This window comes from Euwallacea fornicatus, chromosome 14, assembly GCF_040115645.1.
Source record: "Euwallacea fornicatus isolate EFF26 chromosome 14, ASM4011564v1, whole genome shotgun sequence".
NCBI classification, from domain to species: domain Eukaryota; kingdom Metazoa; phylum Arthropoda; class Insecta; order Coleoptera; family Curculionidae; genus Euwallacea; species Euwallacea fornicatus.
The window spans coordinates 950,053-969,547 of record NC_089554.1 but is presented as its reverse complement, the minus strand read 5'-3'; the positions used below and the strand labels follow the sequence as shown (position 1 = coordinate 969,547).

General features: G+C 34.4%; 2 protein-coding genes and 1 pseudogene across 6 annotated transcripts in view; 1 reads left to right on the top strand and 2 right to left on the bottom strand.

The window, feature by feature from the left end:
• The first annotated feature begins 2,150 nt into the window (after positions 1-2,150).
• On the top strand, positions 2,151-4,577 carry LOC136343331 (CD63 antigen-like). Its single transcript, XM_066290000.1, has 5 exons — positions 2,151-2,344; positions 3,288-3,476; positions 3,529-3,696; positions 3,748-3,990; positions 4,238-4,577. The coding sequence occupies exons 1-5, from the start codon at positions 2,267-2,269 to the stop codon at positions 4,406-4,408; spliced, it is 849 nt and encodes a 282-aa protein (XP_066146097.1). The 5' UTR covers positions 2,151-2,266; the 3' UTR covers positions 4,409-4,577.
• Positions 4,578-6,875: 2,298 nt separating this feature from the next.
• The window catches only part of LOC136343332 (neurotrimin-like), a 307,358-nt gene continuing 294,738 nt past the window's right edge, over positions 6,876-19,495 (bottom strand). For 4 of the 5 annotated variants that reach the window (XM_066290004.1, XM_066290002.1, XM_066290001.1 and 1 more), the window contains 2 exons: positions 16,918-17,086; positions 6,876-10,198 (listed from right to left, as the gene is read on the bottom strand). In XM_066290004.1, coding sequence (XP_066146101.1) covers positions 10,098-10,198; positions 16,918-17,086 — 270 coding nt within the window. In that variant the 3' untranslated portion in view covers positions 6,876-10,097. Of the gene's footprint in view, positions 10,199-16,909; positions 17,087-19,495 lie in introns of those variants that run through there. The other variant, XM_066290005.1, reaches the window with a different exon arrangement.
• Positions 15,042-16,266, bottom strand: LOC136343322 (histone-lysine N-methyltransferase SETMAR-like; annotated as a pseudogene).

Here is a 19,495-nt window from a genome sequence, read left to right as displayed (position 1 = left end):
AGCAGCAAAGAAAGGCTTTGTCAATCAGTACAACATCAAGAAATCATAAATCAGAATTCTGTTTCGCTCATTTGATAAAGGGTTACGCTGTGTAACGAATAGAGAAGATCCTATAGAGTCAATTCATACCAGTTGCTGTAAAAAAATCTTGATTAAATATTTCATGATGGGTAATTTCAAACTGCCGCAAACGAGATCTGAATCGTAGTATTCTGATGACAGAAAAATAAATTCCTCTATAATTTTGAAATTTGGTCAAGAATTTCCAAAGATATGTTTCCTTGTTCGAACATTTGGTTCGCAATATAGATTAATCGAAGAACATGCCCATAATTTTGTAACGATCTGTCATTTTTCATTACGTCCCTCTAGTTTTTCGCTACATACCCGTGATTTCCACATATCCATAACTTTTCTTCCATGATTTTTATTTCACCGATGGTGGACGATCTACCCACTGCAGGTACAAAGGTATTAGATTTTCAATTTTCTTATTCACCACTGCAACACATAACAGCCCATGGAGTAAGACAGGTATTTATAAGTTGAAATTCCAGATTACTGCACATTCAATAGAACCAGCTCTAACATTCTCGCATAATGAATTGCAGCCCTTAAATGCGCTTCCGATATCAGGGTCTGTACTATAATACCGTCTTTGTTAAAAGAGTGATCGATCCTCATTCTAGAGTGGCCTTTTCGTCAACCCCAAACATAAACTTAAAATTGGCCAGCTCAGGGCTCCGTTTTCTTTTCGGATCTGGATAAAATGAATAGTTTCCACTATCTTTATAGGACTAATAAACGAGATTATACGATCTCTCCGGGTTTCCGGGATGCAGGGGCCCTTATGATAACTTCGTTTGGGATTTTAAAAGTACCTCGGGGGAACTGATTCGTAAAGTTATTATATAATATATATATATATATATATATATATATATACATATACATATACACACATACTGTATTGCTATTCGCCATGTGAGATTTTGGACTTCAAATTAGAGCCAAATTGGTCAATTACAGTGGTAAGCACCTTTTCAATAATCATGAAATTTTTGCCCGTTTGTTGTTTTATTGTTGTTGTGCGTTGTTAGATTGCTATTGATTGAAACAGCTATTTATATTTATAGAATTTTTCTACTTGATAAATGTGGGATTTTTAAAATTTTATCACGGTTTCTTTACTTTTACTTGTTTAGATTAGTCCTCGTTAATGAAATATTCACTTATTATTTACAAAGCATTAAGGAATACACAAAAAAATTCTTAATTGTAAATAGTTAATACATATTGAGTTAGCTAGGAATAAAAGGAATAGTATTTACTAGCCAATTATTAACACATTTGGCCAACCGGTTTCAACAAAACTGTCTTTAATTAAATTTAACATTTCTACGAAATTTCTCTATACGTTTAAGCGATTCCGGCACTCGTTCTACTAGCAAAAATTGACGTGATTTATTTGAAAATAATTCATAAAAGCCGTAAAATATGTGTTTTAAGAATTTAGTAGACTGCCTGTCTTCCTAAATCATCACAGCTACATGTTCGCACTTTATTAGTCAAACATGTTTTCATAGTTCTCAACCTGGCTGCAACTACGCAGAGACACCTAGCTATTTGCTGAAAAATAATAACCATTCTCATCAATTTGGGAATCTCTCTAGAACGCGATGCTATTCAATATTTTATTATTGGAAATAGTTATTATAGCTGAATGATTCCGACAAGTAATGATAAACACCATGGAAAAGCATTCTTTATCGCTAAAACGAAAACGACAAATTTGTTATCAAATCTGATAAATACGTTTTATTTAGAAACAGAACAATGAGTTTATTCTGTTTATTCCACTGTGAAAATTTGATGTCAAGTTAATTAACATCTGTTTATCGATATCCTCTCAGAACCTTCACTACTGATTTAGAAAATCCACGAATATGATGCAAACACCACGAACAATTCTAACTTAATTATCTATCTTGAAATTTTTGAAAAAAAAATTTCTTAATGCAAATTTTATATATTTTTTGGTCACGAATGAACTAATTTAAGTATCATCCATCTGAGCATCCACACCGCCAATCCTCAAGCTAACCATCCCAATGAATATTGACTATATAAGTACCTTATCAGTCTGTGGTAATAATCTAACTGATAAACAAACCACAGGTACCAGATAAGGTCAGCTTATTGCCAGTGTCTTGTAAAAGGTCTATTTGTGAAGCAGGATTACACAGAGTGTTAAAAAAGTGTCAAGATGGCGTCCAGAAAAGAACTTGATATGGGAATGAAGTGTATTAAGTATATGCTTTGCGTCTCTAACTTGATGTTTGTAGTAAGTTATAAGATTTTACTTCCTGTTATATTCATATTTTATTGCTTATATATATATTTTCGCCAAATTGCTTCAGGCTAGTTTAGGATAATGAATGTCATATTCTCCATCTTTAGGACCAATATATCAAATTCTGCTATTTGGAAAAGTTTTCCTGTAGAAATTAGGAAATTAGTTTTTATTTCGCCATTTTTATGAAAATTAACCTCTTGATAAATTATTTGAATTTTGATTTTTAGGTTCATCTACATACGTGGTAAATACGGCTTATCTACGCGATATACCGTAAATAGTAATAATTCAGTTATTTTATCTCCATTAGCAGCTTACAAATTGTCTCTTAGGCATACATTGCGCACTTAAACTGAATTTTTCTACGAACATGGAAATAACAGATTTCTTATGAGATAAATATTTGACAATATCGGCGTATCACGTCGATAAGTATTATTATTCAAAATAGGGAAAAATCATTAACCAAGATTTAAAGACTAGGAAGTGAAGGGGCAACGATTCTAGAAGTGTCTAGAAGAGTTCTGAAAATGTTCATAAATTATTTTCCAACTTTTTGCGATTTTTTCTTAGCGCACTAATACCGAGATGAAGAAAAAGCTATTCATAGAAGAAGGAAGAAATATCAAGTTTCAGCGCCTAGAAGTTTCTAGAACTAACCAGTTGTCTTTCTGATACCTTCTTTCTTCAGCAATGGAAAAGAATTTACAAATGTTCAGAACCTATATGTAGAAGAGTCTAAGAAAAGGATTTCTATAACTATTCAGAAATATTCTAGAAATCGCTACTTCGTCTTGGAGCTCCATATTCAAAACACTTGACAAAATTATAACATTTACTTACATTTTTCATCAGTACACGAGTTGATCGCTTCCGGCTGAATACTCGAACTGACCAAAGCTCAATCCACAGTCCTAATTATGATTTTTAGATTGTAGGAATCCTCCTTATCTCAATTGGCTACACAGTGAAAGCCATATATAGCAACTTTGATGAATTCATGGCTGATCACTACTACCATCCTTCTTCCTTGGTTATTGTGATCGGCTTCTTCGTTTTCGGCATTGCCTTCCTGGGGTGTGTTGGAGCCTTGAAAGAAAGCACCTTTATTGTCAACATCGTAAGTCTTCTTTTAAAACCATAAAAGTTTTTTTTATGAACTTGAGTTTCAGTACGCATTCTTCCTGACCTTAGTTCTCATTTTGCAAATATCCGCAAGTATTGCTGCATATGCCATGAGGTCCAATATCTACAACACCATTTTTAAGAACATGCACGATGCCATGATCAATTATGACATAGATTATAATGCTTTTGCCTGGAATTCCACTCAGTACAATGTAAGTAATGGGAAATAATGATTATTTATATACTTTAGCCGCCATATTCAGTTACAATGCTGTGGTATTGAGAAAAACACCGATTGGAATGAAACTGTGAAAGATTTAAGCAATGGATTTGTCCTTGTAAACTTCACTAATACGTCCATCTTTGTCCCACCTACTTGCTGCCGTCGCGAAATGTGTAACGAGGAAAACTTGTATTCCACTGGGTGTTTGCCACGGTTGAGTTATATTGTGTCTCAGTGTGCTCTTCTTCTTGGGGTTGGGGCTCTATGTGTGGCATTTATTCAGGTAAGATTCAATTTTATGGGTCATATTTTCGATTAGATAACGTTAGATGGGAGATAAGTGACCTTTGAGTGAGGGCAAATGACTTATGAGTCAGGTCAGGCGACCTTCATTTTTTTAAAAAGACGTTAATGTGGTTTTATACAAAAACCAAGAATTATAAGTCTTTGAAAAGACATAAAAAAATACTTTTATTTTTCTGATGTTCTCCTGACTATAAATTTTTGTGATGATTTTTCCGTTGTTGTAGGTGCTTGGTATTATTTTTGCCTCGATGTTGGCCAAATCCATAAGGAAAGTGAAGTCTCAGAGATTGGTTGAAAGCGAGCAGAGAACACGTCACTTTTATAACCAAATGGTCAAAGACTCTGAGCGTAAGAAGAGTCCTGAGTTGTATATGCCGAAAGTTACAGATGCTTAAAGATTAATATAATCTTATTTACATTAGTTGTTAAAAATGAGTTGTTTAATAAGAATCAAATCCTTGTTAGCAGATAATTGACAGTGAGATCGAGTGCATCTAGGATTAATCCGTTACACATTTTATGTTTGAACAAAGAATCAAACCAACTTAATGTATTAGAAACTAACTTGAGTTTGAGTTGCCTTATAATCTAGAACAGTCCTCACCGGCATAGTGGTCATCATTTCGGAGGTGTGTATCGTAAAAAAAATGTCTAAAAGTGGTATTGGGGATTTTTCGGTACTTTTTCAAAAACATAAGTTGTTATTGTACTGACTCAGGAAAAAACCTGATTGTTTTGAAAGCGTTATCGAATTGGCCATTAAAGTGCCTTCAATTTTTTTCATTTCACCCTTACACGTTTCAAGATGTTCATCCATGTATGTAGCTCCAATTTAGGGCACAGTCTATCGACTATTTACTAATTTTTGCAGACGCAATAGATGACGAGAAACGCATTTGTAAGGAAATATCAACAACTTTTATCAAGTGCGCATTTGAGCTAAGAAAATGGCAATGAAACTCGCTAGACGAATTGATTGAATTAGGTATCAATGCCGGCGACAGTTTTATAGATTTTTCTGCAATTGGCGCTAGCTCAATAATTGCGTTTGTCTTGGGGGTGTAACTTCAGCTTTTTAGAATATAGAACAACAGTTAATTGAATCATTTTATTCCAATGACATTTGATCCTTTAAGTCGTGCGATAAAAAAACTGCACAATTCTCTCGTATGGTAAAGGTGTGAGTAGAATTATTTATAATCATCTGAATTCTACAGTCAAATAAGAAAATGAGAGAGTAATAAATATACAATTCAGGTGCGGTCTAGATCTTTTATTTATCAAAAAAACGTTTGCAAGAATATCTACGCGCCACTCCTGCAATTATTTCAATCATGTGCGCATAATGTGTTCTCGTGCAATATATTAGATGTTAATGCGCATGCATCTCAGAGGATGATGTCAAATTAAATTCTAGAGTTTACTCGATCATTATAAAATGATCGCAAATCTTAGCAGAAAACCGGCGGTAGAAAATACTGCCCAGAGCTCAAAGCAATAAAATTGCCATTTCACGGTTTTGTTCAGGGACGGAACTCCCAGAAACTTAACTTTCTGTGTTCGTTTGAGTTTTATATTATTAATTTTAATTGACATTAATTGATCGTTAAATTTGATTTATTTTGCATATTACATATTTTAAAACCTGAAATGTGACGTCGCGCTTAGGTTGAGATAGAGTGAGTTCATACTAAATCATGATGAATGTTATTCTACGAAGCTATTTAGTTGCCAACATTTCCACAGTGGACCGTTTATTCCACACCTTAGATATTTATATACAGGTATCACCAGTTCAAGTGGAAACATAGGGATTGTGCAAGCGGGAAGAGGACCGCATAAGTTTTAATATGGCTGCGACAAAAATCAACGAAGTGGACAGCGAGCTTATCGGCTGACGTGGGCGGTGTCCGTCCAGTGTTACCAGATCTGTCACCGCTTCAGAATTTTTACTAAAATAAGTTTTAGTGATGGATTAATAGTTTTTTTTAAAATTTATATTGCTAGTTTTTACTGTAATATTTTTGAAAATTACTATCGCCGCTATGGTAGCCGAATCGCTACTAATCTAAATATTGTAAGGAGACGTCGGCCGAACTGACTCTGCCCACGTCAGCCGCCAACCTCGCAACCCAATTTGTTGTTCTTTATCTAAGGCACATTAAACCTTATGGGGTCCTTCTCTCATCTGCATAATCCGTATATTTCTATTTGAACAGATGATGCCTGTAAAAGAAAAATACAATTCCCTGTAACACTCCAAATGTGATGCTTCTCACCGAAAACCTATATCTATTTTTGGCACAACTTATTTTGTCATCTGCATACTTTTTTATGCCAGATTTTACCAGATCATCTCGATAACTTTAAAAATGAAGACAACTAGAATATTCTAGAAGTATTAAGCCACTTCGGACGTAGGAGTCATCTAGGAAATATATTCGAGACGACATTGGTAAGTGCGGTTCTAGAACAGTATTTTGACTTTAGAATTTTCTAGATGTACACAGTTCTATCGTTCAAAGAAACTTCAAATTATAGTTTTATATGGATAATGCTTAAGTTTTAGACATGTGTAGAAAAATAAATTTCGAACGGCATTTGGACCTTTTAGGGCTCCCGCGTACTAAAGAGTCGGCTAATAGTTTAGCTGGAACAGAGTGCCCCATTATTGTACGTGAATTTATCAATCGATTTACAATCGAAGAATGTCGGTGCACGGAAGAACTTTTTTAACATTTTTAAATATTACTAAAATTTTTATAAAAGCCTGAAAGTGAAACGATTCTAAATGAACAAGGAAGAATTCAAATATTTACGAAATTCGTCTTTTTCGTAGTTTTCCCGAGGTAAATAAGACACTTAAAACTCAATTACCTTTATTTAAAATTAATAGTTTTCCCTGGCGTGACGGGAACTTACAGTTTGGATCAAGACTCTATCCAGTGCGTCACACCATTTCACATCATCTTTTCCATATTATATTACACCTCTCAAACTTGCGAAAATAAACGATAATTTTAATCTTGACTTATCATAGGACTTAACCATAATTAATTATACCACCTTTAAAAGTATAATAATCTATGCTGTAATTTAATAGTATATACAGTTCACATTGAGAAATTTTATGTTATCCTTAAATTGTTACTAGAGTGAGATTAATATTAATATACATATACATATAAAAAAAATTCTTAAGAGATGGCTGTGGTATCAAATGAGTTACGCAATGTTGATATGGAACTATAAAGAAACCCAAAATGGCAGCATTTTTTACATATTTTTACAGCAAAGTGAAGATAAAGAAAGATAATATCTTAACATTGCCTAATCAGTTTTACGGGTAAGTCTCTTTAGTGTCAATGCTGCCTAAAACACAATACGTTCAATTTTGGGTAACAGGGCAGTAGGAAAGGAGGACAAGTTTGGTTATTCTCAATCGATCTGTGGAATCGATTTCCTATTGAATTTACGTAAAAACATTTCGTATGTAGATTTTTAAAGTACTAGAGAAAAATGGAAGGGGGAAACAACAGCAACAATAATTTTCATAGAAGATTCTCTCATATATTGCTTTTCCTAATTTTGCAATAAAATTAAATCGCTACTGTCTTTATACAATACTGCGGTGCAACCTCAAAAAACAGAAGTTCTAACATTGGAAGCGAAAAATATGCAAAGGGGTTCTTTACGTTACAGACTAGCCTAAATTTACGACACAATTCTTGTCCATAATTCGTGTCTTATTTATTAGAATTTGTCTTTTAGATTACAACTAGTATGTACAACATTCATATGAGCATTGTGTTACCGTCCATTTACAACGCCAACACCTAACTGGGTTCAATTTGTCAAAAATTTAACAGATTTAATAATAATCTGAAATATAATTTTAATTTTTATGATAATAACATCGATCCAAACTCAACAAGTTTATCAAGTTATAGGTGGCTTCCATTTAATTAGGTCAGGTTAGTTCATGGTCTCATTCAATTTGACACATTTTTTCAAAAATAAACTATAGCAAAATAAGGAAGGCGGAACAAAATAGTGTGGGAAAGGGTTTTCATTTCCCTGTTGAATTTGAAACATTTATTAAAGAACGAAGTACAGTTATTTTGAAAAATGTAAAAAAATCGGATTTTTGAGTATTAAAAAATTGGTACTGGTTGCCAGATCATTCAAAACTAAGATAGTGAAGTACCAAACGTTTCTCAAATCGTATATATGTCAACCGTGTGATAATTACAGAAATTTTTTAATTGTGAAAAATATAGAAATTTTCACCGTAATATTTTAAAACCTGTTTTGGAAACAGGATGATGTGCCATAAGAATTACTTTCAGTTGTTTAGAAGTAAAATGCAAAGAATAAATTTTTTGAGGCCGTTATAGTAAACAAAAGCAAAGATCGGGATTGTCACACTTTTTCACTCGTGATTTTGTATGTATTGGTTTTTAATTTAAATTATACTCTGCAGTATTCTCTTTAACTTTTTGTATATACCAATTTTTTACATAACTTAGGCTTTATTCATGTCAAATTTTATTAAGGTAGCTAGTCTTTTCCGCTGCTAAAACTTACGAAAATATATTTTCTGTGTCGTAAAACAGGAACTCACAATGGACAAATGTACCATTTGGATTGCCCCAATTAAAGATTATACAGAACAATATTGAGCGACCTAGGTTTTTCTGTTTTTACGGTTTAATCTTTCCATCGAATTCCTAATTTTACAAGGAATATGGTATAATCCCTTAAAGGAAACACCCTATATAAATCAAGTTTGGAATTTTCAACGTGAATATAGAAATGAGTACAATGAATATGAAGTAAGTAACAAAATTACAAATTGAAAATTTACAAGTAAACTAGACAGGACAGAATTGAAAAATACTTGTAAATTTCCATTTTGTAATTTAAAATAGAAATTAATCTAATGAATTTAAGGAAGGTAATTTTAACTGAAAAAAATGAATATTTGTAAACAAATTTGACTTTTCTAATTTTATTATTTATTTCATATTCATTGTGACTATCTCTTTCTTCTTATCTGCTAAGAGTTTGAAAATTAAACTATTTATCATGTAAAATAAAGTTTTTGTTCAATTCAATCTTATTATTCCACCCTATGTTGTTAAATTTTGTGTAATTTTTTGGCGTTTAAACTGAATCATTCTAAGAATATTTTCAAACGTGAAAAACCAACAAAAAGGTTTGAGGATCCTCGCAAGACGAAGAGATTTGAATAATAAATTTAAATTCAGCAGAACAATATGAAGAATAACTACATGTAGCACTGTTCTTCATTTTGTTGCGTTTGATAAAATAAATGCTTGGTGATCTTTTCAATTGTCCAAAAAATTTGCAACATCATGTTTTCGAAGGTCAATAAAACGGTATAATTTTTTTAAATTAAAATAGTGAAATAAATCAGAACTGTGTGAATTTTGTTTTGTTTTAAATCTGTAAATAACACTTTAACTGTTTTTTTATGTTGATTTTAGCTTATAATTTTTTTGAAATTCTTGATTCATTGATAGACCCCCTAGTTAAATAGAAGACAACATTAGTACAAATTTATTTTTTTTCTTATACTATGACGTTAACAGAGTTTTCAAGTGTTCAAGTTAGATAATTAAACAACTATTAGTTGAACAATTTTGTCTGGATTTGACGTTTTTATTAGGACACCTCAAAAGAGGTAATAGATCAACAACAACTCTGTACATTCTGCGGTAGGAAGATCAGGAACTAGGATAGGTGAAAATGTTGCCATGGATCTTATATACCCGAACAGTATAATTTCATCAAATAAATCATCAAATAAATTTCATGGAATAGTCAGTGCAAACATGATTTCCTGGACTCGAAATATTTATCGTGTTTTTGGGAATAGTAAAGAAATTACAGTTGAAATAATATCTCAGATTTAATAGACTGATGCAGGCTACGAGTTTTCGAATATTCCTTGTAACCTGAAGTTTGGAATATTATGCAATCTCATACATTACTATTCCATGATCTAAAGAGAAACTTAAAAATATCGGAATCATTAGGTACTCAATTACCACTTCATGTTTAACTATACGCTAAGAGGATGTATGCGATGAATGCTAGAACACCCAAAGAAGGACCCATCCTCTGATTTCCGCCATGCTGCATTGCCTCCGGATGCTCACCTGAAAATAAAAAAAATTTTTACAGTCTCTTTTTCAACAAATAAAACTTCTCTTTAACTATAATAATCAGAAAAAGTCTTTTGCGTTGGTCAATAACTCAGAAAACGAATTGTTTCCCAAGCGTCAACTTTGCCCCTTAGTTTGTAGCTTACTTTAAAGAATGCGATAACTTTTAGTACGTAAGAATTGAAAGTTAAAATTGCTCGATTCGGAAGTTTTGCCATTAAAAGTACCGAACTATTTCCTAATGGAAGCGGTCGTCTGGTTGGCACCTGAGGAAATTAATTTAACTATAAGTAAGAATGGGATTTATGTAGGGTCATAAATTGTGTGTATACAAAAGTTGAAGTTGTTAGTTTGGCAATTAAGTTTCTCCACTCTTCATTGGTAGGTAAATATTGGAAAACTTGAAACGGAAGGAAGTGAAGTTGTTAACTGAGTAATGGATTTAATAATGAATTTCAGATGTGAATGGAGAGTTGAAGAAAAATGGAGCAAAATAGCACAAATCTCGAATTTCTCACTTCAAATCTCTTTCGCCCTCTCATTCTAAATTTTAGTTTGTAAAGAAAAGGGTGATTAAATCCTCGACGAGAAATCCAAAATATTTTAAAAAAATTTAAAATTGCTAGCTACTGTTTCTTAGCTATTTCTTATAGCAGTTGTCATACTGACCTAAATAATCGTTCGAGATAGGAATTTTCCAACTTTACTGCAAACAAAACTAGAAAGAGCCCACTAAAAACTTTAAACGTGTCAATACCGCCATTTCAAATAAAAAAGATTGGGAAAGTTAAATTGGGGAGCAGACCGGCAAATCGCTTCCGGGGAATTTAATAATTGTCAAGAAAGTAAAACTGGAAAATTCGTAATAACGACGGAATTTCGCCTGGGAAACTATTGAACAATGCCGTGCAATTACCTAATGAAAACGTCTATCGGGCGAAAATTGTCAAGGGAGAATAGTGACTGCAGTTAGAAACAATGTCTGATCAGTTCCGGGTAGTGCAGTCGATGGATTTCGGTAATGTAGGGTTTTAATGGACGAAATTGTGGAAAGTTTCCAGGTGATTTCGGGAGAGAGCGAACGGAGGAGGACAATAGAATATGTAGACATGTATTTATAGGAAACCATTAATCTCTTGCATCTTCCAAACCGAGTGATGAAGGACAATAATCATCTAATACATTGTATGTTTGTTCCAAAATATTTTTGATCTTCTTTCTGCTTCATTTTCAAAATTAGAATATTGAAATAAGTCGAAAAAATGTGAAATTTTTTTGATCTTGAATCGGTTATAGACACATAAAATGTTTTTTATATTGTCGTTACCTCACAATATTTTTAGAATAGTGGCTAATGTGTAGATTTGCAATTTAAATAGAAAACAGATTTAATACAAATTTATCTGCACTCTTAGATTGTAATTTGAACAAAGTTTTCAGATGTTTAGTGGATAACTAATTAAACAATCATTAGATGAAGAAATTTCTCTAGATCTGAGGTTTTTATTAAGATATCTCAAGAGATGTAATAGAGTAAGAACAACTTTGCAGATTATGAAGTGGAAAGATCAGAAACTGGGACAGCTAGAACTTCGATAGATTTCGGTATTGTTCGATTTTAACAGATAAAATTGTAGAAAGTTGCCAAGCGATTTTGGGGAAGATCAAATGGAGGAAGACAATGGAATACATAGACATATATTTAGAGGGGAGCATGAATGTACTGTTTTTTTTTCAACAGAGCGATGGACAAGAGTTTTCCAATAAAGGATGTGTTTGTTCCAAAATAATTAGACTTTTGGTCTTGTATTGACTAGACGTTCAATTATATCTATTCCTGGATATTTGAATCCAAAATAACAATTTCATAGATTCTAAGCCGATTGGAAGCTCTAGATGAGAAAAGTTGAGAAACGAGTACCTTTTTGGGATTGAAATTGATTCATTAATATTCCCCTGAAATATAATTTATATCTGCTTTGTTTATAAAGGGCTTCATAATACTCTTTTGTAGACGTAAAGTGATTGTTTACGAAAATAATATGACAAAGCTGGTGAAATTCAAAAATTAAGCAATTAACAGATGTGTTAATTATAGAACTGACAATAACTAAAAAACTACATAAAGCCGTCAGCTTGTAGTTTCTCTTCTCATCTTTTCAACTTCTTGAGCGCACACTCAAACTATTCGCTACAACATTCCCTGTTAACCCCATACACGCCTAAATTACAAATATCTGGCAATATTTGATTGAGCAGTCCCCTTATAATAGGGCAATATTTGCTCTAATTAAGCCACTTTTCCAGTTCCCTTCCAAAATTCTGTAACAGTTTGTACGACACGATGCCTTTAATAACCGCTTTCTAGTTTATACACGGCGATGTCAGTTCAAGGGGTTGTGTGTTGATGTAGTTTCCAAAATTAAAGGGTCACGCCCTTAAGCCGCTGATACGTCTAACCCGATTCGATTATCTTTACCGCCCTAACGGCCTTTGAGTTGTATTTTCGCTTATCTGTCCGAAAATCTCTAATGGGAGACAGTTGGAGCTTATTCTGTCAGCAAACAGTTTTAGAGGAAGTTTGGCTGTATTGCTAATGAAGTTCCGACGATGATACAATATTATATTCGGACACGGACGAAGAATGAGGGTGCTGGAGAGACGTCAATGGCATCAGCGTCGAGTAACAATTTATAGAATCGGCTGCATTATGCCTAGAGCAGCTTCTTACACAGGGTGTTTCAAAACTGTAGGATCAAATTTCTAGGGATTGTTCAGTATCACAATATAAGAGATTTGTGCATAAGCTCCCATGTTTGTAAATGTCTCCCTAAGGCGCTACATTCTTATGACGCTTTAAGGCAGTTACGTATGCGTTAATATGTGGTTTATCAAACTTTGGTAAATTTTATTTCTATTTGTTTGTAAAAATTAATACTGCGATAATTATAGAAAATGTATTTGGATTAATTTCGTGTTAAGGGTGTTCCTTCGATAAATGAAACACGACAAAGACAATTTGTTTTATGTAAAAATGGACTGTATTAACTATGCACTTATCTCAAAAGAATGTAAGAATCTTGGTCTAAGTAACGAAGAGGGAGAATGCTTATTGGGCGGGTTACACAATATGATTTGGATCACATCCCGTCACCGACGTAGCTTTCACCCGACAAGACAAAAGGAAGAGCAGAAAAGAGAGCGAAAATTGCTCCGATTATCCCTTAAGTACTAACCCCGAAGAATTCCAACTAGGGGCGCACCACCACCAAGAACCATTATAAACTATGGCTACATCGAATCCCATAACTCGTGGCCATCTGGGGAATATCTATACTAGTCGCTTTTCTGAGAACATTGCGGGTCCAACAAATTGACCATCAAAGGAATAGTCCCTATAGAGAAAGCTTCCTTTGACTAGTAGCACATTCCCCAACCAAAGCGTACCCTTAGCTTTGGCCTGATGGGCCATGTGGTCTGGCATCCAGATGGTATTCTCCGAATAAGTATCGCAGTACATAGGCGTAACTTAAGGGAATAAATGACAGTATACAATAAACCTAACATTAACAACAATAAAAATAAATAGAAACAAAAACCCAATAACTTAGAGTCCCTAACATTTAGTATTTGGATTGTCAGTTCGGACAACACTAAATCGGTAGAAGTGATTAAGTTCGGTAACCCCTTAGTCACACGAGTTGATATCTTTAAATGTCTCTTTGGGGGGACATGCAACATCTCTGGTTTGTGAAACACCAGTGGAAACAACGCAAGACCTGATGACACGAATCTCCGTGGCATTTGAAGTTGTTCAAAACGATTATGAAATTTTTAGCCAAATCTGCATAAACCATGTGCGTTGTTTAAATAGGTGCAATGAGGTTCAGGGACGACATTTTGAACCACTTACTTTAGTGTTATTTTGTACAAATGAATTGAAATCAGACATCAAAATTCCAAAAAAACATTTTTGCACATACATTGTCTTAAAGCATCATAAGGCCGTTGCGCCTTAGGGAGAGATTTGCGGACACGGGTTTTCAAACTCTGATGTCTTCTATTGTTTTACTGAACAATCCCTAGAAGTTTGATTCTATAGTTCTGAAACATCCTGTATTTATTTAACGAACAAGTGTATTCATGACGGCGATTAACAATTCAGACAGTGTAGAAGAGTATAGTGAGCACATTAATAAAAGTCGAGGTTACTAATCTCTCATTAGTGGACGTGTTAGTTACAATATTTACCTGGCGATTGCATTCAATTTGTACTCAGCTCGATTATTTCAACTTACTAAGAGGCCACTGGTAGTAAGCAGTCTCGCTACTCTGCATTCACGTTTTTATACAAAATTGGAAACTTCTTTTGTCAGAATTGAAAACCTTTATAACAAATTGTGATTCGTTGGATGCAAATGAAAAGTGTGGTCCACTTAGCAAATATGTAAAATCATGCATTAATAGGGGTCGTTGATGAATTATTTTGTATACGTTACAGGAACGTGTTACTACTCATTTGATAGAAAAGGAATTTAATTAATAACAACACAGATGCTTCAGAATAGGAATAATTTAATCCAAATTCTAAATCCTAAAATCCAAATCTTAAATGCTTAATATAACTCCTGGAAACATTGATTAGATTTCTGCTCGAATACCAAGCAATAATTGATGGCGTGATTTCAGAGAACTTCCAGATATGCACGATTGGAAGGTCAGAAAGGGTCTTTTTAAAGTTTTAAAGTGTCTTCCGATTCCAGCAGGAGCGATTCTTGAAAAATATAACTATATGTTAATATAAAGTCTCGGTAACATTATTAAATGGTGAAATATATTAGGTCGTGTAGTATGAAATGAGTAGAATTGAATTGAAACTTTAGTCATTTTTTTTTTCATATGAAATGTTTTTATTGTCAATCGAAATATGCACCACCATTATCAATACACTTTTGCCATTTAACGGGAAGTTTATTGATTCCCCTGCTGTAAAAGCCTGCAGGCCAGGAGTCGATAAACTCGTGGAAGGCAGCTTTGACAGCCTAGTCGGAGTTGAATGTTTTCCCCACCAAGAAGTTATCCAAATTTTGAAACGAGTGGTAATCAGTGGGTGCTAAGTCGGGTGAATACAGTGGATAACGAAGAGTTTCCAATTCCAACTCCTGTAGCTTGGCCAAGGTGACTTGTGCGGTGTGTGGCCGAGCGTTGTCGTGCAACAATAGCGGTGCGCTTCGATTGACTAATCTTGGCTGCATAACCGTCAGTTGCCTCATCATTTCGGTCAGTTGTCGGCAGTAGACATCAGCCGTAATCGATTCACCAGGTTTCACGAAGCTGTGATGGATGATACCTGCGTTGGACCACCAAACGGACACCATAAGCTTCTTTTGATGAAGATTTTTTTTCGCACAACGTTTTGGTGGTTCCTCTTGATCAAACCACTGCGATGAACGTCCGGTATTGTCATATAGGATCCATTTCTCATCACAAGTAACAATCCGATTCAAAAATGGATCGTTATTATACCGGCACAACAAAGAAACACAAGCTTGGAGACGTCGTTCTTTCTATATGTCCCTCAACTCATGCGGTACCCACTTGTCCAGCTTTTTCACCTCACCAATTTCAGCCAAATGAGTCAATATTGTTTTTTGGTCACACTGAATATTAACGAAAATTCGAACGCACTTTGACGTGGATTCGTTTCCACCACGGCTTTCAGATGATCGTTATCCACTTGAGTTTCAGGTCGTCCACGTGGTTCATTTGTTAGGTCAAAATTGCCAGAAGGAAATTTCATGAACCAACGAGATACTGTTTGCTGTGAAGTGACTTCAGCACCAAACGCATCATTAATATTGCGAGCCGTCTGAGCTGTTGTGGTTCTACGGTGGAACTCATATTTCATTAACACACGAATTTCACTATTTTGCATGGTTGCACAAAAATTTTTATAAAAATAAAAGTTTTCAATAATTTTTAACACTTTAAACTCTGATCGAAAGAGGAAAAATGTGCCTTTTCCACATAAAAAAGTCAAGTCCAAATATAGATTTAGAGTGAAGTTATTCGCAGTTGAATGTGGCATTCGAGAATCTACTCATTTCATACTACACGACCTAATAGTATATTATAATACCTCAATTTATTAAAAGTCTTCTGGAGGGATTAAACTTACAATTTAAGAATTCTTCTAATGTGCAATTAAATTGTCCTGTTAAAAGTTAAGCGAAAGAGACACAACAAAATTGACTTTTCTTGTAGCCTGTATGGCAAACTAATCCGAACTTCCAATCGAGAGGAAAAATTCATGAACTTCGCCTTGCAAGGCGCGGTTGCCGGGGGAGTTTGAATTTAAACTTACCCCGAGATAAGATAAGCCCGGACGCAACCAACATAAATAACCGATTTCAAATCTATCTAAATTAATGTCATCCAAATAAAACAGCCTAAATAAATAGCAAGCGACCAATCTTTGCGCCCTAACTTTGGGAGCAATTAATCAAACCCGTCAGAGTGTTATTAACTTTGGAAAATACGTATTACAAATCGAATTTGGGGCTCCTGATTGTACAAATTTCCGGGTTTGTTTATGGAAAAAACCTCTTTAGCTGCTCTAGGATCTTTTATGCGTTTTTGCCTCCCCCCGTATTTCACAAGGGTTGATTAATTGCCGACCATGTAAAAACTTATGAAAATAAAACACTACTTACCGTTTAAAACGTGGACAGTAACGTTGGCAGGCCTGGCATTTGATGGATTACACTGGTAGTTTCCAGAATCAGTTGGGCGGGCCTTTTGGATCAGCAAAACACTACGGCTTGTCTCTCCCCGTTCCGTTGCAACACTCACACCTCCCCTTGAACTCGAGTAACTGATTATCTAAGAACAATGGTCCTTGTGTTAGTTCCAGTTCTGATTAAATTGATGGAGAAGTTATGATGGCGGTTCTAGTTAATAAATACATAATTGCTGGAGAAAAAGGTTATTGACCATCTAGTCGTCCTACCCTTGTTGACAAAAATACTTACATCTATACATTTGAAAATATTTGGATAGAGTGGTGAAAGAGAAAAGGAATCGGGGTTGTCCTGTATAGGTAACAGGTAGCAGGGCTCACTGCTTGAAAAGATAATCAAGTGCATACAAATGGTAGCCTATACTAACGAGTGGTAATCCCAACCAAACTTTAGAAAATCAACATAGGATTGCTGCCGTGGAAAGTATACAGGGTGCCAATTTAAAAAATTCCTCATCCCTATTATCTCGGAACGAGTATATTTTTATAAAATCGCCGAAACACATTGATATTGTTATTTAGGGGGGGATAATTTTTTTGTTGAATTCACTACGCCTCTTTCGACCATCTACCCCCCAGAGCCACTCTCTCTCAAATATCTTAAATGGTGAATGGAATTAAGTGATACATAATTTTAAAGGGTTTTTAAGTCCTTACTTTTTGGTACGTCACTGTTCCGTTTTTCAGTTAGGCGTTTGCGACCATTCTAAATCTATTTTTCCCATTAGTGTTTTGATAGTGTTGGAACTAAGACATTTTTTTACTCAAACGTGTTTTTTTAGAAAATTTTGGTAATAAACTTCTGCATATTAGTTTTAAATTATAAAACAAATAATTTGTTTTATTACGGTCACATTGTAATTAGTTATAGATTATAGTTATTAATTTTACGTTGTATTAATGAAAGGGCACGTGGACACTGATATCCCCTTAAAGGTATGTCTGTGGTAGGTATTAGGGGATAGACGAGAATTATTAACCATTTGCTTTGTCGGCATTAGAATTCCCCACAATAGACTTTGTCGGTATTGAACTTCCCCGCAATGAACTTTGTCGGTCTTAGAATTGCAGTCCCAATTCCGTTTGACGGAATTGTCGGCAAAAGACCAATTTCTAGTTTAAATGTTACAGTTTAATGCTGCTGGTAGCGTAGTTTGCGCTAGCGGCACCCTAGCCACGGTACGCCCATGGTTTATCACCGTAGGATTTTTATATTTAAAGGAGTTGCAGAGTTTGTACAGGAGTTTTCTCTTTCCGTTGGCCTCTAACAACTCAGAAACTGTGTCCGCGCTCCGTTCTTCGCGGTGTTATCATTTCACATTAATAAACTCACTCTATTTTTTCGTGACCTGTGATTTGTTTCATAGATATAAATGCCACCCTCTATCTATATCAGTATCAAAACCAGTGATATTACATTACTGGTCTTTACAAAAAAACACGTTCAAAATTGAAATTCCTATTTTCGACACTTAGTTTATTACATGTTTGAAGTGCTTTCTATTATTTTACAAACAATATTACAGCCTATTTTGAAATTCTTCTATGACAATTTCACATACTGCTTCTGGAATAGCCCTGCTTGCCTCTATGACTGTTTTTTCAAATCGTCAATATTATTAGGCCAGGTTTTGTAAATAATCCATTTCGTATGCTCTTCTAAAAAAAAACTAACTGCGTTAAGTGTGGCGATCTTGCAGGCCGTTCCATCAGTACCCAATTCATTTGTGGGGAAATCGGTCAGAAAAATCATGCTGTAGAGTTCCATGTAGCTGAAAATGTATTTGCTCCTCCTGCAAGATGTGTTCACCCACTTGGGGTTCCAAATAAGTTGTTATTAAAAGACGTTTTCAAGTAAGTTTAAGTACAGCTCTCCAGTTAAGTTTTCTTCAATAAAAAAAGTTCCTATAACGGCATTTCTGAGAATAACAGCTTAAACATTGATTTTCTTCTGGCCACTATGTAGCACCCTCTCTAATAGCGTAGGGATTTTCGTCGCTTCAATATCGGCAGTTCTGTTGACGCGATCATTAAGAAAAAAGGTGCATTCATCACTAAAGCAAATGTTTGTTAAAAAATTAGGTTATTATTAATTAAATTGGTATGGATTTGTAAAACTCGATTTTTCTATCAAAAACTGTCAACATAAAGTGTTTGTAAAATTTACATTATGTAGGGGTAAAATTTACTTAATTTCGGTGCTTTTTGTATAGTTTAATGTGACATTCTAGTTTGATTTGGGACCGTGCTCAGTGAATTGCTGGGCGCTGCAATGAAGATTCCCTGGATCTCTATTTGAGTAGTTTCACTTTAAACACCCCGAACAGCACTTTTTTTGTCTGAAATAGGAGGCGTTTCAGTAATTTTTTTATTATGCCTAACACTGTTAAGGGCTTTAGGTTATTGGTTTTTGATGTAGTTTATTTTATTAACTTACATCTACTTTCATCTCTTAAGTTATGCCCATGTATCTCGACACTTATTCTAAGAAT